Source organism: Chlorocebus sabaeus, chromosome 16, assembly GCF_047675955.1.
Source record: "Chlorocebus sabaeus isolate Y175 chromosome 16, mChlSab1.0.hap1, whole genome shotgun sequence".
Classification (NCBI taxonomy): Eukaryota; Metazoa; Chordata; class Mammalia; order Primates; family Cercopithecidae; genus Chlorocebus; species Chlorocebus sabaeus.
Window position 1 is genome coordinate 59,793,991 of NC_132919.1, and position 26,065 is coordinate 59,820,055.

General features: G+C 45.6%; 1 protein-coding gene across 1 annotated transcript; it reads right to left on the reverse strand.

Moving 5' to 3' along the window:
- Positions 1–310: 310 nt before the first annotated feature.
- CACNG5 (calcium voltage-gated channel auxiliary subunit gamma 5) lies at positions 311–9,328 on the reverse strand. The gene is made up of 5 exons (XM_008012038.3): positions 8,925–9,328; positions 7,387–7,473; positions 5,780–5,920; positions 1,905–2,050; positions 311–1,593 (listed from the first exon to the last, which is right to left on the reverse strand). Exons 1-5 carry the CDS (start codon positions 9,118–9,120, stop codon positions 1,336–1,338), a joined length of 828 nt encoding a protein of 275 aa, XP_008010229.1. The 5' UTR covers positions 9,121–9,328; the 3' UTR covers positions 311–1,335.
- Between the last annotated feature and the right edge of the window lie 16,737 nt (positions 9,329–26,065).

Sequence of the window (26,065 nt, forward strand, 5' to 3'; positions counted from 1 at the left end):
GCATTGTTTTGCTACTCAAAATCTCAAAACCAAAAACGTCTAAGCTGAGCAGACACTTGGAGAGCTAAGGGGTGCATGGCTTGCAGTGGCTTCTGTGGACTTACAGAAGGTGATTAAACCCCCCCTAGGTCCGGTTTCCTACCAGAAGAATGGGTGTCAAACTGCCTGGTCTTCTGGAAAAATCTGATTTGCCTACATCTGTCCTACACCCAGGAAGCAGACACTCCTCTATATTAGGATTAAATTGGCAACCCCCAAATGTTCACAGGCAGCCTTCGGAGAGCAGCTGGATTATTCCAAGTCTGCCTTTGTTTGAACTCAAGACGTACGAGGTGTCATCAAATCCAGCTCCCACTCTCAGGCAGCCTCTTCAAAGGCTACCTTCCACTTAGGTGGGTTAGCTGTCTACAAGATTCCATCTTAGGGCCTTGGTCTGGAAATACTGACCTTGTAAGGGGGCAGTATCCCCAGGACCAGAAACAGGATCTGGTAATAGGAACTCAGACCAGCCCAATTCTAAAATTCTCATTGTCAGAATCAGTTATTTGGGTTAAGGCATAAAAGGCTCTTGTAAAATATGTTATCAAAGGGCCATACATATTATCATATCTTCAGCCATTAACACCTCTTTGTGACTTCATCAGTGTGACCTCAGAGCCACTCTTAGTCCCTTAGGGCCAGGGCCCAGGGCAGCTGAGTTCTGGTGTGAGGCAAGGAGAAAAGGTTCACAGCCTGTGTCGGGGAGGGAAGAGCACAGACAGGTGTGTCACGTGGAGGGACATGGGTGACAAAAAGGGAGAAAGGGTTCAGAAGGAACACTGCCAGCTTGATGTGTCTAAGCCAGCCAGACCTCTGTATCAGAGTCACCTTTCGGCCGGAGGGTGCAGATCTTGAACGTGAATGGCCAGGCCAGTTGGCAAGTGCACAAGTCCAGCTGCACCTGTGTAAGGAGCTTGGCGTCTCAGAGCTGGCCCTGACCTAGGGCCATGAAGTTGGGGGTGCAGGAAGAATATACAGAGGGAATATCGGTTTCTCCTGGGCTTGCAGGGAGCTGCTGGCTTCCTGGAGCCACTGCTGTGATTGGCACTCACATGGGCGGGGCTTCTCCCATGTTGCCAGACAATCAGCTTGCCCGCAGACTCCAGACTCCCACACCCACGCTGGGGCAGTTAGAGCCCTTCTGGAGAAGCACGGAGAGGATGGGGGTCAAGTGACAACATCTAAGCATGGGTGGCCTGGGCCTGTCAACCACAGGCCTGGGGCTCAGGGGTCACCTGGAGAGAACAGGAAGGGTTGTTTGGCCGCCCAAAGTCCAGGGATGGGGGAGGCCGAGGCTCAGCAGGGCGAAGAGGACATCTGGTCATAGTCAGGGCACTTGAGCAAGGCGGGGTAGTTGCTGTTCATCTGCAGGGAGGCCTCGCTGGAGATGTCGGAGGGGCTGCGGCCCCTGACCCAGGCGTCTGGGTGTAGGAACTGGCCTGAGTAATCGGAGCAGTTGCTCAGCCGAGGGCGGTAGAAGCCAGGGTGGGGCCTGTACATGTCCTCTGCGGTGTACCGCTTCATGAACAGGTACACAGACATCACCCCAGCACTCTACAGGGAGAAGACAGCAGAGGACGGCTCACTGCTGGGGCCTGCCTCATCTCCCCTGGCTGGGGTTTGCACAGGACACAGCTCGAGTAGGGTGAGAAGTGAATGTGGGGACAGGAGCAGGGCCCTGGGGACATCCTGACTGGAAGAGACCCAGGAAGGTAAGACTGACACATTCTGGGATGAGGAAGGGAAGTAGGGTGGGTGGTCCGGGGTCCAAAATGCTTGTGGAATGTCCCCTTTCCCCACTCTCCCTGGCTCAGTGGGGCGACGCCCAGCCCCAGCCTATCCCTACTTAGGGTGACGGGCTTTACCTCCGTTAAAAGGAAAGAGATGGCGGCGAAGGCAAACGACCACCCATACTTGTAGTTGAAGTAGGTCTCTGCGTCCTTGGTCCTGTTGAGCATCTCGTCGTTGATGCTGGAGATGTAGAGCACCAGGCCCACCACGAGAGAGAGGCCTGGTTGGGCAGCAGGGAAGAGGGGATGCTCAGCCCAGAGGCCCTGGAAGTTTGCTGAGGTGGCACCCACCTCCTTTTGCAATTCAGGAGCAAAGCCACCGGCCTTGGGGTAACAATGCTCTCAGTGGAGTTCAAAGGAGAGCAGAAACTTTCCTCCCGAGCACCCTGTTTAGACCAGCACCTACTAGACAGCAGATAGTTTCAGGGAAGAAGCTCCTATATAGCTGCCCTCCTAAGCCATGGGCTAAGCCCAGTGGTTCTCACGCTGCTGTGCGTATCTGTCACACAGGCCTGAGCCCCAGCTCTGGACATTCTGATACACCTGGTCTAGGATGAGGACCTGGCACTGTATTTCCTTTTTTTGAGGTGTATTTTCACTCTTGTCACCCAGGCTGGAGGGCAATGTTGTGATCTCGGTTCACTGCAACCTCTTCCTCCCAGGTTCAAGTGATTCTCCTGCCTCAGCCCCCCGAGTAGCTGGGATTACAGGTGCCTGCCACCATGCCCAGCTGATTTTGTGTTTTTAGTAGAGACGACGTTTCTCCATGTTGGCCAGGTTGGTCTCGAACTCCTAACCTCAAGTGATTGCCCGCCTCAGCCTCCCAAAGTGCTGAGATTACAGGCATGAGCCACTGTGCCTGGCACTGCATTTTCTTAAGAGGGCTGTGAACCACTGAGCTAGAAAGTGGCTTTTACAGAACTGAAGGGTAAAATAGGCCCCCTGGGCAGAGACAGCCAAGATGGTAGGTGGCACCTATCATTGTGGAGTGCCCCCATGTGGCCCATGGTCTATGCAACCCACCTGACCACAGGGTGTGGCCTGTCTGAGATCTTTAGGTAGGAGAGGTAAAGGGAGTTTGTCCAGATTTTGGCAAGCTTTAAATCAGGAGGCCAGGGGGGACCAACCTCCTACTGCCATCATGCAAATGACTGCCTCAGTCATCAGTTCTATCAATTAGTAGCTGTAATTGAATCAAGACATAATTAATTACTCTGTTTTGAGCTGTTCAGGTTTAATTCCACTCACATTATTTTATGAAACTAGGGCATCTGGAAGGATGAATGCTAAAGGAAAATTGGTGTGACTGAAACCTTCCTAGTACTTATATTTGAATCATTGGTGCCCTAAACGAACCCTCTTTATTGTTATCATTGAAATGACTTCATGTGGCCCATCTCAATCCTAGATTTCTGATCCTTTAGCCCACTGCTGAAAAACCTCATGTATGTCAAAGCTACTGTTTATAGCTTTGGCTATCATGAAGTTCACAGAAGGAAAAATAAAAAGCTTAACCCTAGGTCTGTACCCCTTGGACTATGTGGAAATATCACCATGGAAAGGCTGGGCTGATGACATTGCTGGTGCTCAATAAATATGTGTTGGGTTGATGCATGGAAGGGTGGAAGGATGGATTGATAGATGGAAGAATGGATGGATGATGGGTTGGCGGGTAGATTGAAAAATGGATGGACAGATGGATGGAAAGAAGTGTGGGTGGGTGGGTGGGTGGATGGATGGATGAATGGAAGGAGAAAGAAAGAATGGCTCTTGGGCATCAGACTTTCTGACTGCCACCTGGCTCCCAAGCTACGTTGACAAGAAAATATTGGGAAAAGGATCCTAAAATTACTTAGGAGTCAGGTGGTAATCAGAATGCTTGGTATCCAATAGCTGTTTTTCCTTTCTTTCCATCCATCCATCCATTATTCAAGCTATTCACCCATCCATTTTCCATCCAAACATCTTCTCCCCAGGATCCCTAACCAGTCAGTCAGTCTGGGGCACCTAAATTACATGCCCCAAGAGCCACTTCTTTGGCCCGAGTCATTATCTCCAAAAGAAAAGGTCTCCACAGGTCACCTTGAAAAAGAGAAAGAGTCCACCTTTATTTACTGTTTTCTTTCCCCTTCTCACTCTACACACCAGCCATGAGTAATCTCATCCATGTCCATGGATTCCTTTCCCACTCACTAGGCTGATAGCTCTCCAATCTCTATCTTTGGTCCAAGCCACTCCCATGAGCCCCAGACGCTGACCTCTGGCAGCCTTCCGGACACCTCTTCCCAAATGTCATAAGGATACATCAAACTCAGCATTTCCCACACTAAACTCATGATCTGCCCAAATCTGCTCCTTCTCTCTGTGATCCCTGAATCAATGATGTGATATGCCATCCACCCAGTGCTCAAACAAGAAATTGGCACTCACCTTGACTCTTCCCTGGAAACCTCATCCTAGTTCTGTTGAGTTTACCTCTCAAATGTCACTCGAACCCTCTCATTTCTTTCTTCTGCATCATCAACCCCCTGTTTGGGCCATCACCTCTACTATTGGAATAGCCTCTTGCCTGGTCTCCCTGCCTCCTGTCTTGCTTCCCTCCCTGCCTCCATTCCCCAGCATGGTCATTCTAAAATCCAAACCCAATCGTGTCATCCCTTGGCTCAAAATCCATCTAAGGCTTCTCCTAAAGTCCAAAATCCATAAGATGACCTCAGATGCCTTCCCCAGTCTCTCTTCTCACTACAGTTTTCCTTGCACCTGCCATGATGAGCTATGATTACACTCAGTTCCCCCAATGCTTCATCTTCCCTCTTCCCTCGAGGCTACTTTTCCACCCCCACCCCCAACCTCACTTCTTTGCCTAATGCTTACTCATCCTTTAGCTTGCCTCCTCCTGGTAGTCTTCCATGACCAATCTTTGCCCTGAGTTTCAGCCACTGGTCTTGACCCCCATTGCAGTCCTTGCTGGCCACCATTCATAGTCCTATTCACACTGGGTTCCTATCTCCTGTCTACTGTTTGTATCTCCCATTACACTGCCCTTTTTGTAGGCAGTGATGTCAGCAGCCAGAATAAGGCCTGGTAGATATCATGAATGAATAAAAAGAAGAAAACTGAAGTACAACCTGGCATTAGTCCAGGAAGACAAGTCCATGTTGAAGGGGTCTAGGAGGGTTTATGGTGTGATGTGTGACTGGAGAGGGAAGGAGACAGCAGGAGTCTCGGGAGGACAGCTGGGGGATGGGGGGGTGAAGGATCCATTATTCCAAAGGCAGATTGTATTTAATATTCATGCACAAATATGAAGACGTAGCCCCTTCAAAAACAGGAATACTCAAGATAGTGGGAATTTAAAAAGTCCTTAGGGGTAGTGATGTGTGGAGTGAGGAAGGAACCCTGGGTTCCAATCCTAGATTTGCCTGAGGGAAGCCTGTGCAGTCACCCCTCCTGTGGAGCCTCTGTTGCTCTTCTGGAAGGTAATAATGGGCCCAGGGTCCTCAGATGTTTCCTCCAGCTCTGACTTAATTCTGTCTGGATGACTGACTCAGCCTGCCCTAATTCCAGGAGTTCCCAATGCGGAGTCATTTGGGAGTTAAACAGCAAAAGTCCAGGGTTGCCGGGCATGGTGGCTCATGCCTGTAATCCCAGAACTTTGGAAGGCCAGGGCAGTTGGATTGCTTGAGCTCAGAAGTTTGAGATCAACCTGGCCAACATGGAAAACCCCTACATTTACCAAAAATACAAAAATTAGCCAGGTGTGATGGCAGGCACCTGTAATCTCAGCTACTTGGGAAGCTGAGGAAGGAGAATTGCTTGAATTCAGGAGGTGGAGGTTGCAGTGAGCCAAGATCGTGCCACTGCACTTCAGCATGGGTGCCAGAGCAAGACTCTCTCCAAAAAAAAGAAAAAAAATTCAGGGTGCGAGAAAAGAAAACAACACAACTTACCTGAGAGGATAAAGAAGATGCCAGAGACAAAGGCCAGTATTGTCCGGTGGGGACGGATGTGTCCAATGTTGCTCAGGATAAACCCAATGAACATGAAGAAGAGGCTGACCAGAGGGAATGGTGTGGCTGAGCGGATCATCTCTAATTAACGGGACAAAAGGGCAGCCTGTTAGTCTCCAGGCCTGACTCATTCCTCATCATTGCGAGTTGAGCGTTCCTGGCAGTGTCTACCAACAGGTCCTCAAATCCCCACCCCTGCAGGGATTCCCCAGACTCTACCCCTATCAGGTGGCCTGGGGATCTCCCATTATTAGCAAGACTTTTGTCCCTGAGGTGGGCCTGGAAGGTCTGACTTCAAGTGTCAGCATCTTCAGGGCCTCTGTCCTTTCCCCCAGGTATAAGCTACTACCCTCCTGGAGGTCTACACTGTCTGCCAATATGGAGTCCATACTGCCTGCAAATACGGCAGCTGTGGAAGGGCCAGGTCATTCCATCTTGCTTCCTCTTCCAGGCAGATTCACCATTTCCTTGGGCAAGGGGTTGCTCCGAATGGTGCAGGGGACAGTTACAGCCTGTTTTCTTCAACTTGTAATTACTTGGGTAGCAGTTCTGTTGGGGCTAGTCTTTGTCCCTGGTTCCTGAGAGATAACCTCTAAATTCTTAGAATTTTCCAAGGATAGGAGTGTCTCCATTATTCACAGTAGGTCTCTCAACCACACCTGAGTTTTTGCTAACCAGGTGACTCAGGATGGGGGCCAGAAACACCAACCACGGGATTAGAAGATTGGGGTTTTGAGCCAGGTGATATCAGTCTGGCCTCTAGGGAAGGTAAGGGGCTGGAGGGTGAGTTCAGTTACATGATCAATAATGTACTCAATCATGCCTACGTAATGAAACCCAATAAAAACTGTGGACACCAAAGCTCAGTTGAGCTTCCTGGTTGATGAATGCATCAGTGTGTGAAGATGGTGACACAACCTGATTCCATGGAGAGAAGACTCTGAAGCTCCACATTCAGGACCCACCCCCAGACCTTGCCCTGTGTGTCTCTTCATCTGGCTGGTCCTGATTTGTGTCCTTTGTAATAAAATTGGAATGGTAAGTATAGCACTTTCCTGAGTTCTGTGAGTCATTTTTGCAAATTATTGAACCTGACGGAGTTACAGGAGCTCCCATATTTGGAGCTAATTGGTCAGAAGTGCAGGAGGCCAGGGACATCTGAAATAAGGGTAGTCATGCTAGGGGCTGAGACCTTAAACCTGTGGAGTCTCTGTTAACTCCAGGCGATTAGTAACAGAATTGCATTGCAATATTGCAAGTTCATACTGGGGGCAGAACTGACTCTGTTGAGGTCAAGGCCATAAAGTCAGGCTCCCTGGGATCCAGAGAGCTCAGTTCCCTGATTGATGCCTGGGTCAGTAGACTGGGAGACTCCAGCAACCTGTTTTCACTACTGGAAAACTAAGCTGTAGTGAACTCAGGTCAGCATACTCAGTGGAGTCTAAGGGCATTCCTCTTGAGAAATATGCTGGCACCCTGACTCTTCCCTCTGCCCTGCTCCTCTCTGTCCAGCCAGTGGCCCAGGTTGCCAGACTCAAGGCACTTACTCAGAACATTGACCGTGGACTCGGATGTCAGCTGGGTGTTCATGGGCATCACATATTCTATGGTGAAGCAACGCCCCCGCTCCTCACCTGTGGAGACAAGAATCACATTTCCAGGTCCTTCTTGAACATGGATTTGAAGTTAGTTCATTCAAATGGTATTTCCAAGTGTTTTTAGCATCTTTGACCTGCTGTGTCTTTGCACCTGAGCTGGATCCAAACCCTATGGGGGTCCTGTCCCTGGCTCATAGCCCACAGCAGGGGTAGAGGCATGTCCTGACATGGCAACCTTCCTGGAGAAGCACCTGTGTGAGGATGGACCCAAGCACCAAGAGTCACATGAAAAGAGGTTGGTGTTGCAAACTCTCCATGCTGAGTGAACAACTGGTGCCATCTCACTGCGTTTGGCCAGATGGGGCTGACAATGGTGCATAGCTGACTTAGATTGTCCAGTGTGGGTGTCATGGAGCAGAACTCCAAAAGCCTTGTCAACCACCCTGGAAACCAGATCCTAGTGACTTCAAACTCCAGATTTAAGCACAGACCAATGCCACGCAGTCTGGGGCAGAAGAAGTCAGAGTTGGATGCCATTCCCATGGCAGACTCAACAACTTGAGGTATCTTTCCTGCTAAATACTGGTGGGAACCAATACCCACTCCAACCCCCAAAGCTGTACTATCAAGCTGGGAGGAAAAAGGCTGGGAGAGCCAAACTCTGTGTCTTCTCAATGCACACATAAGTTACAGGTCCCTACCAAGAAAAGCCCAGTGACCACACTGTGGCAATCCAGGCCAGCCCAGGCTTGCAGCTAGTCTTGTATGACTTGGAGATGCTTTTCTTGTGCAGGCTAGTCTTGGGCCATGATAAAGGGATAAAGGATAGAATTCTTGGAGTGGTAACTTGAAGGGTTACAGAGAAGCCCTAGTGAGTAAAAAGGCAGGTCCAGATAAGTGGGGTCAAAACCTCTACCATGCAGCAGAAGCTGGAGGGACCTGCTCATGCATTTCCTCTGTGCCATTTTATGGAGGAACAGAGAAACTACCAAGTATTTTCTATTCTATAAACTAGTGGATGCAAGGAAGCTGAGTTAAGGAGACTTAACCTCTTTGAATCTTCATTTCTGCATTTGCAAAGTGGAAATAACAAGTCCTGTCTTGCAGTATTGTTGGGAGGATTATATGGGATCAATACTTCAATGAGCTAAGGCGTGCATGAACATTTGAGATCTGTGCAGTGTCATTCGCATCCAGTCCTGGGAGCAGAGTGTGGGGAAGGCATAGTTACATTCATCTTTCAGGAAGCAAGACCTGGGAGGTGAAAAGACTGGCTCAAATGGACATTGAGAATCAGGACTTGAGTTTGGAACAGGGTCCCAGTCACTGCAGGAAGCACCACATATAGGGATGGTGCTCATATATAGGGATCATCCGTGGTGAACAGTCTCCTTCCAGCATCTCTTGGCCATCTCTTCCCAGGGAGGGACCTCTTGGGGCAGGTGATGTCAGGGGGCAGGGCTGTCCCCAACCCTGGGCACCTTTACCTGCAAGGAAGCAGACCCGCCAGAGGCCTGAGTGCAGGGACATCTTGATCTCGGTGCTCTGGTTCTGGGGTACAATCACACCCTCCTCCAGGTACAGCCAGTAGTCGGTGCTGACTGCGATACCCAGGAGGCCCAGGCCACAGACAGCAAAGACGCTGCTCAGCAGGGTCAGGGCCTTCCTCCCGCAGGCACTCATCTTCCTGAATTGTTGCTGGGCGGCCAGTTGTCACACTCCCACCAGCATGGACTGTGCTCTGGGGCCAGGGAGAGTGGGTGAGCAGGTGGCAGTGCTCACAGCTCTGAGAAGACAAAGATGAGGAGCCAGTAACTAAAGTCAACCCCCAACCTGGCTCAATGGATGGGTAAAGACCACCAGGCAACCCCCAGGACACCAAGTCACCAAAACAGAGGTGCCACCCTCTCCCCAACCCTGCAGCAATTCAGAGCATTCTTGGCATGCCACTGCAAGGACCCCCTTGTCCTCTCTGGGAGTCCCCTTGCTGGGTACTGCCATTCATTCATTCATTCATTCATTCATTCATTCATTCATTCAGCAACCCATTGTGCCAGACATGGGAGATACAAAAATGAACATGATACTATCCTTGTCATTGAAGGGCTTCCCATCTAGAAGAAAAAAATGCACCCCCAAAGTAATTAAATGCAGCCCTTTGAGGGCTGTGGTAGAGACCTGTCCAGGAAGTAGAGAGGAAGAATGGAGGAGAGCACTCTGCTGGGTGAGCTTCTCTGTGTTGAAAAGGATTCTGAGGCTCAAATACACTCTGTGAGAGATGCTGGCTCCAGACAGGACACTGGCAGCAGCCTTGGGAAGGAGTAGAGGGGCGGGGAAGACTTCTTGGAGGAAGGTATCCTCCTCTTGTGACACTAATCAGTTGCAGGACTGAGTCAACACAAGTAAAGAAGCCACACCACAGTCCAAGTGCAACAGCCTCCTAAATCCACCTAATCAGAAATGGGCTGACTCTTGCCTGCTCAGCACACTATGTTGGCAGGGGCCAGCTCTGAACGAGAAAAATAGAAGCTAAGTGTCTATGCAAGGTCAACCACAAGCCCCACCTGCTGATCCCTGCCAGGGTCAGGCACTGGACTTGGAGCTAGAAAACAGCGGAGAGCGAGGCAGATGGATGCCAGCCCCCATGGAGCCCATAGCCAGTCTCAGGGCTCCTGTGCTCTGGCTGTAATCTAGAATCACCTAGGAAGTGTCTAAAAATCCCTGATACCCTGGCGCTGCTCCAAGAGACTCTGATACAACTGGGCTCAAGTGGGGCCTGGGCAATGGTATTTTTTAAATGCTGCCAAGTGATTCTAATGTGTAGCCAAAGTTCAGAACAATTGGTCTTTGCTACTCCAATATGATCCACGGACCAGTCACATGGGTATCCCCAGGCAGCTGGTTAGAAAAATAGATTATCTGGCCTTTCCAACATCCTAAATTGAAATCTGCATTTTAACAGGATCCAGGTGAGTTGTCTGCCTACTAAAATCTGAGAAGTGCTATGCCAATCAAACAGGTGATGGTATTGTAATGTAGCAACTGCTATGATGGGGAAAACCCAGGATACGACAAGGGCCCAGAAGGGGTCATCCAGTGGGGCTGGAGGGGGCAGGCAGAGCCATCTCTAGAAGAGGGTGAGGCCTGGGGCAACTCAGAAAGGTGGTGTCACCCAAGCCAGCCGTGGCTGCAAGTTTGCTATACACTGTCAGCATCTTTCACTGGCTCGTTGCAATATTGCAAAGTCAGAACTTTTGAAACGGGATGTTAGTGATGTTTAGGAAAGAGGTGCAGCAGTGCTTTGGTACAGTCCACCAATATCAGGGCTCCAGTGGTGTCCTAGGGCCCTACCCCAGGGATGGTATCATGTCCCAGTTGAGATCCGAGGCACAGGTGGGTATTGAGACAGCTGAAAACGGATAGAAGCCAGATTTGTCTGCAGAGTCTGAGTTGACCATAGGAGGAGAGTGGGAGAGATTAGAGCCTCTTTGTGAGAAGGGGTTGGGGAGTGCACACTGGCCCTGATTCCACAGCGCCCGCCCTGCCCTAGCAGTTGATCATGGGAAAGTTGATTGATCTACAGAGTGAGCCACACATTGGCTTCCTGGAGGCATGCGTGAGTCTATGTCCATGTTTGCAAGGCTGAAGAGCACAGAGCTTTAAGCCACAATGATCCTTCCTGTATTGGCTTTGACAAAGGAGGGAGAAATGAAACACCAAACAGTCAGCCCTCTCCATGCAGCCAAGTCATTCTCCATGCAACAGGGTGGGCAGAGGGGAGCAGGACAGCTTGTATCTAGCACAGGTATCTACTAAAGCACCTATAAGCCCTGTGCTTGCAGCTGCGGAAGAGGTGACAAAATCAGAGGTGTTGCTGCTTGCAGAGTTTGTGAGCTGGAAAAATGGGAAACCACAGCATCCCGTTCTGACTGAAGGTGGGGTAGCATCGTAACAGGCAGAACCCAGGTCCTGAGGAAGAGAAGCCGACTCCTAGCGGAGGCCCAGAGCAAGGCTGCTGCCAATTGGTGGGAAGCAGTTGTGACATTGTAATGATAGTATTTTTATATTAATAGTAGTTAGCCAAATACTGTCATTTACACTTGAAGCTCACAAAGTCCCAACATCTGCCAAAGGAAATGGAATTGAAACCCCAAAGATGGTTAGCAGGGGTAAGCGGATCAGTGGAGAACAAAGGGATATGGCTCCCATAGGCGAACAGAGCCTTGAACTTACTACACTCAACCATGCTACTAAACATCCATGTAAGGTTGGGAAATTAACCCCTCTTCTTTGGTTTGGATAAGGTGGTTTGTTTGTCCCCACCAAAGCTCATGTTGAAATTTGATCTTCAATGTGACAGTGTTGGGAGGTGGGCCTAGGAAGGTGTCCGGGGTCACGGGATCCCTCAGGAATGGCTTGGTGCTGTTATCATGGTGGTGAGTTCTCTGCTGTGTTGTGATGCCATATGAAAGCCCTCATCACAGGCCAGGGATATGGCCTTGAATGTTTCAGCCTGCAGAACCAAGAGCTAAATAAACCTCTTTTCTTTTAAATTATCCAGTCTCGGGTATTCTCTTATAGCAACACAGAACAAATTAAGACACTCTCTGAAGCCTAATTTTCTCCTGGATAACATGGAGGAAGAGACTAATAATAAAAGCTAAAGTATATTGAATATTTATCATTGTTAGGCATCCTGTTAAGTACTTTACTCCCTATTCGAATCCTGGCTATTCTATTACCATCCCCATTTTACAAGTTAGCAAACTGAGATCAGAGGTTAAGAAGCTTACACAAGAGCACTCAGCTGGCAAATGGTGGTACCTGCATTTGAACCTTACCTTGCCCCACTCCCAAGCCCTTTTACAAGGCTTGCATTCTCAAACTCCCACCCCCATGAGTTTATCCAAAGTGGGTTCTATGGAGCAATAATTCCATGGAATATTCTAGAAAAAGTGACTGGTTAAAGGAAAAAAGAAAAAACAACCAGCTTGTGAGAAGCACTGCACCTAGCTCTTGAAGAACTGCATTGCACATTATGGTAAAGACTTTGAAAAGCTTGATTAGCTTTGCTTATTTCAGTATTTTCCAAACTTAATTGAGGAAAAAAAAAAAAAAGACATCGTGTTCTGTGAAACCCACTTTGGGAACCACACTACCTGCCAGGAAGAATAGGAAGACCTGCCTTGCTCACTCCACAAAATTGCTGGTGTGATTAAACGCGACAGCAGATACGACTACGCTTTGAAATAAATCTAAAGCATGATCCTGGCATAAGGTATTGTTATTAAGCAACAGTGGACTAAGCCCCTACGTCTTGCAGAGAGAATGGATCAGAACTTCCGAAGCATGACTGCTGTTGCCTGGTTGAAGCTGAGCAGCCAATCTTAATGTTAAGCTTGGCAGGGAGATGAAAAAGATTCATGTCTTGGAGATTTGAAAAGATGAAAGTGGAGAGGAGATTGGATCTTAATCTACAAAAGCAAGAAATAAAAGAAGAGGCTGAAAGTGACCTTGCCTGCCAGACTCTACAACAGCAGATCCTAAAGCCTGGAATAGACCTAGGAAAACCAAAAAGTTTCATCTATTTCCAGAGTATGTAATACATTTATGGAATGCTACCTGGGGTGAAAAACAGCAATCTTATTCATTACAAAATTATATCTATGCTTCTATTATGTAATCCTATTTATTTATAAATAAATAATGTTATTGACTGAGTATTGGTTAGCCCCCAGGCACTGTGCAAAGCCCTTCATGTACAGGGTTTCATCAGGACCTCACGATAACCCCATGAGTAGGTGGGATTAGTCCCACTTTGTGGGTGGAGAAACTCAGGGTTACAGATGTGGAGTAGCCTACAGGAAATCATAGGTGAGTGGTAGGCTGGTTTTAAACCCAGGTCTAACTCCAAAGTCTATGCTTGGACTACATCATCTCCCTGCTGAAGAAATATGGGTTCAAAGAGTGTTGGGAAGAAGGAAAATCATCCAAAGTAGGTCACTCAGGCAATCTAGAAATGTATGAGACACAGTATTCGGAAATGTTTCTTTAGAAGTGGCCAAGTGTCACATAAACGCTTCTCGTTTGATACTATAGGGCATATTGTTGGGAGTCATCCAGCCATACCTTCTGGTAGCTTCTTGGAGGTGCACTATGACCCAGGATTTCTACTTCTGAAACCCACCTTGTGGGGTGGCAGGACTAATATTTCCCTCAAACTACACACAGGAAACCAAAATCCAGAGGGGAGAAGTACCTGGGATTATCCAGCCAGTTACTTGGAAAGATAAAAGTGTGCACTAGAAATATTTTAGATCCTGACCCAGTACTTTTTTTTTCTGTATTGCACAGAAAATTATAACACAGAAAATGAAAATTACCTGTGCTTTCCCACTCTGAGAACACCATCATTATTAATATCTTAGTTCACTGCCTGTTAGTCGTTTTTCCTACGTAGTTGTGCATGTGTTAAATATTCTCCCACCCAGTGTCTTCAGTAGGGACAGGAGTGACCTTGAATGCACCCTAGTCTGGACTGCATTCCTAGGCCCTTGTTCGGGCTTCTGCTTTTACACGGTTCCTTCTCTATCCCACGAATCTCACGTTCATTTGATTTTTCTTATAGGAGAGGAGCCATTTTTTATAAGTTGCTACCACAAGAGAAAATGTTTACTCTATAATAGTAAATGAATGAAGTTGAATGCAACATCACACTTTTAACTTAAACTCAACTGTAAACAAAATTCACAGACTGGAAAGAAAGAACCCAAAAGGTTGATGGTGGCTGCTTCCAGGTAATTAGGTTATGCTTTTTTTTTTTTTTTAAATACTTCTCTGTGCTCAACAAAGTTTCTCAAAGAACATGTATTGTTTCCAGAATCAGAGAAGAAAACTAAATCAAAGATTAGAGTGATCTATTCTCCAATCACTGCCCTTGTATACAAAAGTGCAGGGCTCCAGCTAAACTCCTGGGGTAGAGATGCCAACATGTAGTGTCATCTTTTGAGGACTGAGGACTGGCTTCCAGAAGCAGGCAGCCTTCTTGAGCTTTTATTTATTTATTTATTTATTTTGAGACAGAGTCTCGCTCTGTAGCCCCAGGCTGGAGTGCAGCTGCGCAATCTTGGCTCACTGCAAGCTCCGCCTCCCGGGTTCACGCCATTCTCCTGCTTCAGCCTCCCAAGTAGCTGGGACTACAGGGGCCCGCCACCATGCCCGGCTAATTTTTTTTGCATTTTTAGTAGAGACGGGAGCTTTTTAAGATGATTACCAAGGCACGATTACCTCTAAGTATCAGCTTGTTAATTATCAGGAATTAACAGTTGCTAATTATCATCCATGACTGGCAACTAGGGAGAAATGTCTTGTGGAGATTAAATCATTAATGGCACATTCCCCTGCTCAAGCCAACAATAAAAGGACTTGCAATGAAGTGCTTAGGTGCCCAGAGGTAGACAGAGGTTACAGGAGCAAGTGAGAGCCCAGTTATCAACTGCTGGGAAGGATGGATAGGGTTTAATTGGAGAGAAGGAGGAAGAAAGTGGAAAGAGAATCAAATACAGACACCCTGATCTCAGTTTCCTACTGGTCCAGAGAAAACTCAGAGTGCTTTGATAAAGGGTTCATGGTATAGGGGTTCTTGACAAGGCTTTGGAGTCAGTGACAAGAGCTGCTCCTGGGAGCTTGTCCAGTGACTCAGTGTCAGCGTGGCCAGTGTCCAGCAGGATGGGCTGGTGACCAGAGGAAAACCCCCAGTGCTTCTCTGGCCCTGCCTACTTCCCACTATGCTGATCCCCATTATCTTCCTTGGTTGTGAAAAAATGACCACAAAATCTTTGACACTCCACTAAGAGGCGGGGGCCCTGTCTCCTGTCCATGAGTCTAGGCAGCGTTGTGACTGCTTTGACAAATAAAGTACACAGAAGTGATGCTATGTGACTTTTTTTTTTTTTTTCTTGAGATGGAGTTTCACCCTGTTGTCCAGGCTGGAGGTGCAATGGCATGATCTCCCTCACTGCAAACTCCACCTCCCAGGTTCAAGAAATTCTCCTGCCTCAGCCTCTCGAGTAGCTGGGATTGCAGGTGCCCACCACCATGCCCAGCTAGTTTTTGTATTTTTAAGTAGAGATGGGGTTTCACCATGTCAGCCAGGCTGGTCTTGAGCTCCTGACCTCAAGTAATTTCACCCGCCTCGGCCTCTCAAAGTGCTGGGATTACAGGTGTGAGCCACCACACCTCACACTAGGTGACTTCTGAGGCTGAGTCATAAGAGGAGATGTAGCTTCCACCAGGTTCTCTCTGGCGTTCACTCAGGGGAAGCCAGCCTCATGTAAGAAACCTGACACCCTGGGACCACCATGCTTTAGAACAGGGTTTCTCTACCTTAGCCCTATGGACATTTGTGGCTGAATATTTCTTTGTTTCTGGGGGCTGTCATGTGCATTGCAGGATGGCGTCCTTAGCCTCTATCCACCAGATGTTAGTAGCACTCTAGTTGTGATAGACAAAAGTGTCCCTTTGATGGGAAAACCACCTCTGGTTGAGAACCACTTGTTTAGAGAGTATGTGCAGGTGCTCTGCTTGACAGCCCAACTAAGCTTCCAACCAATAGCCAGCACTAGCTGCCAGCCATGGGATTGGGCCATCTTGGATGGACATCCAGCCCAGTTGAGCCTTCGGATAACTGCAGCCCCAGCCAACATCTGACTGCATCTGCATGAGAAGCTCCATGTAAAAACTGCCTAGTTGAGCACTTCCCAAATTCCACACCTATAAAATCATGAGCACAATAAAACAGTTGCTGTTTTATACCATTATGTTTCAAGATAATTTGATACACAAATGGAAGTTACCCAAATAACTTCTTTACTCACTAACTTAGCTCCTCCTTACTACCTTGATATGATATAAATTCCAGGCATGGCCTTGTCCAGAATGTGACAGTGACGGAGGGCCTGGGGGTCATAGTTTAGTCCCCAGAGTTTACAGCTACATGGGGGAGTGAATGGCACATGGAAGTAGGCAAATCTGGGATGTAATGCTGGCTCTCCCATGTACCATCCTGGGCCAGTCACATGACCATGCTGAACCTCCGTATCTTCATCTGTAAAACAGGGATAACTTCATAAGCGTTATTGTGAAGACTTATGAAAGATTTGTCAAGTAAGTCTGGGTTACCTCATGCCATCTCGGTACAATGCTGCAATCAAAAAGTAGCACAACCTGGCCAGGCGAGGTGGCTCACACCTGTAATCCCAGCACTTTGAGAGGCCGAGTCAGGGAAATCACTTGAGGTCAGGAGTTTGAGACCAGCCTGGCCAACTTGGTGAAACCCCGTTTCTACGAAAAATACAAAAATTAGTCAGGCGTGATGGCACACACCTGTAATCCCAGCTACTCAGGAGGCTGAGGCAGGAGAATCACTTGAACCTGGGAGGTAGAGGTTGCAGTGAGCCGAGATCGCACCATCGCACTCCAACCTGGATGACAGAGTGAGACTCCATCTCAAAAAGATTTTAAAAAAGGAAGAAGAAGAAAGAAAGAAGCACAACCTGATACCCAAAAAGCGATAACAATGCAGATTTAATAAGGTAAATTTGCCCCTGAAAAGGGCAAAATGGCTCAGACTTTCTCATCTTTGTCCAACTCTCCAAATTCCATGGCAGTTGCTCCCTGCAGAATTTTATTTTCCATCCCTGGCAAATTTCAGCCCTCCTGTCTCCTCTCTCACCTCCATATCAACGAATTGGAGAGATTTTAGTTTTTTCTGATGTGAGGAGATAAAAATGCTCTGTTTAATGATGTAAAAGTTGTCTTCACGGTGGGCAGAGTGGCATCTCGGTAGACAAAGGATAAATATAATGTTAGCAAACATGGGTCAGGTGTGTACTAAGGACATGTCAAGCACAGCAGGGACTCAGCATCAGAAGAGGGTGTGTCATCTGGAGACTGGAGACCTCTAGGTGTCATTACAGTCCTGCTCTTTCAACCTGGGATCCTCTTACTTAGAGACACTGGCCCCTAACAAGTGGTCATGAAGCTGCCAGCTAATGGGGGAGGGAGGGCCTGATGAATGGCCCCTTTTCCCTGCTGGCCCCGCCAAACTCTCTCTGCCATATTGTTGAGGCCCTTTGGAGAGTGAGCATTGCTGGGCAGGGATTCCTGTCCTTTGACAAAAACAAAACCCCAGGATTATGCTTTTGGAGTGTGAGGCTCTCTCTGCCCCGAGACTAAGAGCAAAGCCACAGCTAGCCTGTCTGCCAGGAGTCCAGGCTACAGAGCTGAGGATACCGAGCTCTGGCATACCCCTGCCACACTGCATTCCAAAACTTCCTGGAGTGGAGATCAGTGTCTAATACAACTCCTCTCATCCTTGGTTTGGCAGGAGGTAACTGATGGTCCAGTTTCCATAGGGACCAAGGGGCATGATGGGCACCCACCAAGGGTCACTGCTCTTAACAAAAGAAGAAGTCCAGCTGGAGAAAGAGCTGACAATGCCTTTACTGAAAGTCCAACAAAATGTCTCATAAATATCACAATATTTCCCCAAAGACATGGACATAAACACCAAGTAGGAGGGTCATCTAGCCAGGTAGCACTAACCGAGTAGTGATAATAGTAATTCTATCATTGTTGTCTTTGCAGAAATTTTCTATGCATTTAAAATAGAAGGCCAATCCTAAGAAAAACAACAAAGCTGAAGGCATCATGCTACATGACTACAAACTATACTACAAGGCTTCAGTAATCAAAACAGCATGGCACTGGTACCCAGACACAGAGATCGATGTAACAGAATAGATATCTCAGAAATAAGATCACACATCTACAACCATCTGATCTTCAACAAATCTGACAAAAATAAGCAATGGGGAAAGGATTCCTTATTTAATAAACGGTGCTTGGAAAACTGGCTAGCCATATGCAGAAAACTGAAACTGGACCCCTTCCTTACACTTTATACAAAAATTAACTCAGGACGGATTAAAGACTTAAATGTAAAATCCCAAACCATAAAAACCCTAGAAGAAAATATAGCCAATACTATTCAGGACACAGGCATGGGCAAAGATTTTATGATGAAATCACCAAAAGCAATTGCAACAAAAGCAAAAATTGACAAATGGGATCTAATCAAACTAAAGAGGTTCTGTACAGCAAAAGAAACTGTCATCAAAGTGAACAGACAGCTGACGGAATGGGAGAAAGTTTTTGCAATCTACCCATCTGACAAAGGTCTAATATCCAGAATTTACAAGGAACTTAAACAAATTTACAAGAAAAAAAAGCCAACCCCATAAAAAGGTAGACAAAGGACATGAACAGATACTTCTCAAAAGCAGACATTTATGTGGCCAACAAACATATGAAAAAAAGCTCAACATCACTGATCACTAGAGAAATACAAATCAAAACCACAATGAGATACCATCTCGTCAGTCAGAATGGTGATTATTAAAAAGTCAAGAAACAGTAGATGCTGGCAAGGCTGTGTAGAAATAGGAATGCTTTTTACACTATTGGTGGGAATGTAGATTAGTTCAACCATTGTGGAAGACGGTATGGATATTCCTCAAGGATCTAGAACCAGAAATACCATTTGACCCAGCAATGCCATTACTGGGTATATACCCAAAGGAATATAAATCATTCCATTATAAATATACATGCACACGTATGTTTATTGCAGCACTATTCACAAGAGCAAAGACATAGAATCAACCAAATGCCCATCAGTGATAGACTGGATAAAGAAAATGTGGTACATATACACCATGGAATACTATGCAGCCATAAAAAGGAATGAGATATGTCCTTTGCAGGGACATGGATGAAGTTGGAAGCCATCATCCTCAGCAAACTAACACAGAAACAGAAAACCAAATAATGCATGTCCTTACTCATAAGTGGGAACTGAACAATGAGAACACATGGATACAGGGAGGGGAAAAACACACACCAGGGCCTGTCAGCACCAGTAGGGGGTAGAGGGAGGGAGAACATCAGGACAAATAGCTAATGCTATTAGGTTATGGGTTGATAGATGTGGCAAACCACCATGATACACGTTTACTTAGGTAACAAACCTACAAACCTTGCACTTGTATACTGGAACTTCAAATAAAATAAAATGTAAAAATAAAATAAAATGGAAGGTAAAGTGTGGTGCAGTGCTATAATCCCAGTGCTTGGGGAGGCTGAAGTGAGAAGATCACTTGAGCCCAGGAGTTCAAGGTTATGCTATGATCGCACCACTGCACTCCAGCCTGGGCGACAGAGCAAGACCCTGTCAAAAAAATAATTTTAAAAAGGGACCATACTGCACATATCATCCATAGTGGGGACTAGTTTTATTTTACTTAATAGCATCAATATTTTCTGCACTGTTTTAAGTAGCTGCAGAATATATATAGTTGCTGATTTGCATATAACAAAACTGATGTAGCCATTTCTCTACTCTAGAACATCTAGGTTGTTTCCAAAATTTCCTCTATTGTAATCAACAATAAATAACCATACTTACAGCTAAGTATCTGTGGGCATCTACAAGAATTTTCTCAGGATAAATTCTGCAAGTGAAATTAAGTGGAATTTCTAGCTTACACAACACAAATTTTTTTTAGCATTCTTAGAAATTTTGTCAGACTTGGCCGGGCACAGTGGCTCACACCTGTAATCCCAGCACTTTGTGAGGCCGAGGCGGGTGGATCACGAGGTCAGGAGATCAAGACTATCCTGGCTAACACAGTGAAACTCAGTCTCTACCAAAAATACAAAATAATAATAATAATAATTAGCCGGGTGTGGTGGCGGGCGCCTGTAGTCCCAGCTACTCAGGAGGCTAAGGAAGGAGAATGGCATGAACCCAGGAGGCGGAGCTTGCAGTGAGCTGAGATCGCGCCACTGTACTCCAGCCTGGCAGACAGAGTGAGACTCCATCTCAATCAATCAATCAATCAATCAATCAATCAATAAGTCAGACTTAATCTGAAAGATTTTAAAGGTATTTTTACCCCTGATGCCTGGGGTACAACAAATGTCCTACTATATAGACACAGAGAATTTGAAACAGCCCCGCAACAGAAGAGTCCCTATTTCTACTGAGAATTTGGAACCTTGGCTCTGCTCAGCTCTTTTTGCTGTATCTACATGATTTGCTAGATTGAAACTTCTATACTATTGATGATACTCCAGAAAATTCCAGGACCTCCTGCGTAAAGCAGAATGTCTTACATCAGTGATTTGAAACTTCTTGGGGTACCTCATCACCACCTGTGCAACACTGTAAACATATGGATGCCCAAATCAAAACCAGCTGAAAAAAACATAAGCAATAATACAAGTGTTGAGATAAATGGCTGTACACAAAAATAACATTAAAAAATAAACAGCTCCACGCTAATAGTAGCCAGTCGGAAAATGTAATGCATTAGAAAATAATAGCTATCTAGTAACAAAATGATAAACTATTGGAAATAAACATAATAAGTTATACACCAGTGCTACATAAAGAAAACCTTAAAACTACTGTTGAATGACCAAGACACAGTGGCTCATGCCTGTAATCTCAACACTTGGGAGGCTGAGGCAGGAGGATGGCTTGAGCTCAGGAATTCAAGACGAGCCTGGGCAACATAGTGAGACCTCACCTCAAAAATATATATTGATGAACATAAAACAAGACTGATAAATGAAATACCACATTTTAAAATAGGAATACAATGTTATAAAAATATCAACTCATCTTTAAATTAACCTATGAATTCAATGCAATGAGTTTGGTTTAGAAGATGACGCACGGTTCTGGGGTTAGTCTAAAGGATGCATTTTAGAATAACCAGGACATTTCTTTTAAAGATGAACATAAATGAGTGGGAACTACCAGCTATTTATGCTTATTATGCAGCTACAAACATTTAAACAGTTTGATGCTGATGAAAAAATAAATCAATCAATGGAAATAAAAACAGAGCTCAGACTTCCATTTCTGGCTATAATGAACGAGCTTATATAGCATGGGACCAACCTTCTTGCTGAAAATAACTGAAACAGTTGGATTAAATCTATTGGAAGACATTGGAGAGCAATCAAGGAAACCAATATTTTAGAGGTTAATAACTGAAGATGAAGGAAATGCGTTGAGATAAGCCTTACATTTTGTACAATTCTGCACTTGAAGTGTGTGCCAGTTCACACAGAATGTGAGTCTGAGAGGCAGAACAAAAGGTTGTCCAGATGTTACAGCAATCTTATGATGCTATGGACTCAACATTGGAGTTTAGAGCTTGCCAAGGAGGACAGGTCTGGTAAATAGCTCAATCTTTCAAATGGGGGTCTGGGAAGGCTCCTACTCTAGGTGAGCAAGTAATAGATCCGCCTTCACAAAGAATGAAACCCATCTTCACATCAGCTCAATTTGTGACTGGATATAGGCAACCTTCTCCTATCTAACAGATTGCCAAAAGCAAAAGTGAATCCTACTTTGGGGAAGATGACAATGCCAAAAATTTCTATTGTGTTCCACACAGATGTCTAGCATTCAATCAAAAGTTACTGGACATATCAAGAGGCATGAAACATCAGACACAGGAATGATGAATGCCAGAACGAAACATGAAAACACCTTTAATATGCTTAAAGAAAGTAATCGTCCACTTAGAATTTCCTATCCAGTAAAAATATCCCTCAACATTGAAGGCAACAGAAATATTTTCAGGCCAACAAAAATGGAAGAAAGTTGTCATCAGTTGACTTGAATAAAAAAAATTACTAAACAGATTCTTCAGGCAGAACGATTGGCACTGAAGCATAGAAATGCCGAAGAGAAGAGGAACAATGAAAAGAGTGATTATGTGTGTAAATCTCAATCAACAGTGAGTGTAGGCTGGGGGCGGTGGCTCATGCCTGTAATCCCAGCACTTTGGAGCACAAGGCAGGCAGATCACCTGAGGTCAGGAGCTCAAGACTAGCCTGGTCAACATGGTGAAATCTTGTCTCTACTAAAAACACAAAAATCAGCTGGGCATGGTGGTGCATGCTTGTATTCCCAGCTACTTGGGAGGCTGGGGCAGGAGAACTGCTTGAACCCAGGAGGCGGAGGTTGCAGTGAGCCGAGATGGCGCCACTGCACTCCAGCCTGAGTGACAGAGTGAGACTCCATCTCAAAACAACAACAACAACAACAACAGTGAGTATAAAAAGGAAAAAAGGAATAATAATACTATCTTGTGGGTTTAAACTATATATAGAATTAATCTGAAGTTAATGTGCCTTTTGTTCTCTGACTAAATTTAAGATGTTCTCTTTGTCTGTTGAACTGAATAATGATAGACACAAAACTTATTAAAACTTGTTGGGCAAAGCAAACTTAGCTTAGGAGGAAAATTATAACCTTAAGGGTATGTATTAGAAAAAAAAGAGGGCTAGAAGTAAACCATCTAACTACCTAGCCCAAGAAAGTGGAAAAAGAATGTAAATAAACCCCATAAGAGGAGAAAGGAAATAATAAGACAGCAAAAATTAACGAATAAAAAAATACAATATCCACCAGTAGAATTGGTAAACCCCTTCTGAGACACACACACACACACACACACACACACAGAGAGAGAGAGAGAGAGAGAGAGAGAGAGAATATGCTGGCAGACAAGGTTGTAAGACACAGCACTCTCATATACTCTTGGTAGGAGTGAGTGTACGGATCTATTTGGTGGAATCCTCCAAAATTAAACATGTAATTATTCCATGACCTAGTAATCCGATAGCTGGGAATGTACTCTGTAGCTATATTGGGAAAACTATGCTAAGATGCATGTGGAAGCGTATCTCTACTGCTTCAATGACCAATGCTGGGGAGGGGGCAGGCGATGCTGGTTAAATAAATTAGGATTCAACCATATAATAGAATATTCTATAACTATTATATATGAGGAAGTTCTGTATGCTCAATGTGGAAAGTGTGATATTCTTGAGTAAAAAAAGTAATCATATATACTACATAAGCATTTTCTATATTATATGTGTGTGTGTGTGCACTTTCGCATACACACGTGTGCATGTGTGTGCACACACACAGATATAGAGAGAGAGCTCTCTAAGGCAGTTTGTACGTGACAGTTTGGATTCATAACTGGGTATGTGTAGCCCCCAAGTGCAGACTCTATTCACGTCTCCCCAACACCTACACCTATGAAGAGATGGAGACCAGCTTTCTCTTCCATTTAATCCATACATTTAAAAAATTCTGCCTTTTTCCAACAACATAGAGATGAGGTCTTGAGCAAGTATTTCTGCTTCTCGGAGCTTTCTGCTCCTCCAACTAATGACTCAAATCACTCCCAGACCCACCATCAGCCATGCCCTGCAGATACAACCGAACTCTTTGCCATGCCAAGTCACATAACTCAGCCAGAGGGCGCACCAGGGACCCCAGCAGCAGGAGAGACACACCAGCCCAAAGACCAGCCCCAAGGTGAAGGGAGCCACCACCTAACTCCCACCACACCAGACATTGATTTTTATTTTTCAGCATTTGCGGAAAGCAAAACACCCTTTAGAAAAGGCAGGATTGCCTGCTTTCTTCTTCCTTTAGATTCCGCTTAAACATAGTGGCAATGGGGGTTGCAAACCTCATAATTCAATGACATGAAGTCTTAACTGTTGGCAATTAGGAGCCTGCTCGGGCCACTGCCTCTGGCAGCTCCAGCTGAACACCCAGTGCTCACAGCCCCCGCGGCTAACGGGTGCAATAAGAACCAGCAAGAAATGGAAAACAATTTGGTACCCTGTGTGTTAATATGTGTAGACAGAAACAATGTTCAGACTTGATCTAATTCTAGTGACACTGGTCATCGATCAGGCCCAGGCTTCAGAAGCCTGCAAGGAAGCCACGCCAGGGCTTTTTCACCCTTCCTCAGCCTCCCTAACCCATGTACGTCTGCACCCCTATTCCAGCAGGATGACATTTATTGGACCAGGACCACATGCCAGACACTGTTCTAGCAATTTACACACATTAATTCACACAATCTCTCAACAACGCTTTGCAGTAGGCACTATGATTAAACCAGGGATAACAACGGCATCTTCTTTAAAGGGTTACGAGGTAACACATGTAACAAGCTTAAAATAGAGACTAGCCTGGCACATGGTAAGTGCACACAGGTATTCTTTTAAAAAATATTTATTACATTAACCTCTTAATTAATTATTCTGGTTCTCTTCATTTCTTCCCGTGTATATGAGTTACCACTTGATGTCATTTCCTTACTTCAGTACAGCCTGGCTCCCCCTTCCCCCGCCTCCTTTGTGCTGTTATTGTCAAATATTACAGTTCCATATGTGATAAGCCCAACAATTCAATTTTGTACGTATTTTTATACAATGGCTTTTTATATCTGTCGAGAAGAAATATGCAGTTATACTTCTTTTGTGTGTGTGTGTGCATGTGCACAAGATAATACGTAAAATGCTTATGTAGCATATATGATTACTTTTTTACCCAATTATCTACATCAGGGTTGTCTGATCTTCTGGCTTCCCTGTGCCACATTGGAAGAATTGTCTTGGGCCACACATAAAATACACTAACATTAACGACAGCTGATGAGCTAAAAAAAAAAAAAAAAAAATCAAAAAAGTCTTATAATGTTTTAAGAAAGTTTACGAATTTGTGTTGGGCTGCATTCAAAGCTGTTCTGGGCCACGTGCCGCCCGTGGGCCGTGGGTTGGACAAGCTTGATCTATGTAATTATCTTTACTGGTCCTCTTTGTTTTTTTTTTTATTTTTTTGAGATGGAGTCTTGCTTGTTGCCCAAGCAGTGGTGCAATCTCGGCTCACTGCAAGCTCCGCCCCCCGGGTTCACGCCATTCTCCTGCCTCAGCCTCCCAAGTAGCTGGGACTACAGGCGCCCGCCACCAGGCCCGGCTAATTTTTTGTATTTTTTAGTAGAGACGGAGTTTCACTGTGTTAGCCAGGATGGTCTCGATCTCCTGACCTCGTGATCCGCCTGCCTCGGCCTCCCAAAGTGCTGGGATTACAGGCGTCAGCCACCGCACCCAGCCTTTGTTTTTTATGGGAATTCAAATTAATGTCTGATGTCACCCGCTTTCAGTCTGAAGAACTTTTTTTTTTTTTTTTTTTTTGGTCAAGTGACTTTTCCAGCAACACATTCTCTCAGTTTTTGTTTATCTGAGGTATTTTCATTCCATCTACATTTTTGGAGGATCGTTTTATTGCTATAAGATTCTTGGCTGACGCTATTTTTTTTTTCTTCCAGCACTTTAAATAGACGGACCCACTGCTTTCTTGACTCTAGTGTGTTTGATGAGAAGTCAGCTCTTACTCTTATGGGGTAGTTCCCTTGTGTGCGATGAATCACATTTCTCTCTGTGCTTTCAGAATTTTATCTCTGTTTTTTGACATTTTGACTAGGATGTGTCCGGGTGTGGTGTAGTTCATCTTCATCAAGCTTATTGTCTCCACTTTACAGATAAGGGGGTTGGGACACAGAATGGTAAAGCTATTTGCCCAAGGTCACCCAGCTAGAAAGTGGGGGAACTGGGGTTTGAACCCAGCAATCTAGCCCAATTATCTGCTATACTAAACTGTCTCTCATTCACCTCT

Coding starts and splice junctions, on each gene's coding strand:
- CACNG5 (XM_008012038.3), bottom strand. CDS start 9,120: ATGAGTGCCTGCGGGAGGAAGGCCCTGACCCTGCTGAGCAGCGTCTTT. Junction 7,474..8,924: donor GCGGGTCTGCTTCCTTGCAG/GTAAAGGTGCCC, acceptor TTGTCTCCACAG/GTGAGGAGCGGGGGCGTTGC. Junction 2,051..5,779: donor CATCTTCTTTATCCTCTCAG/GTAAGTTGTGTT, acceptor CTGCCCAACCAG/GCCTCTCTCTCGTGGTGGGC.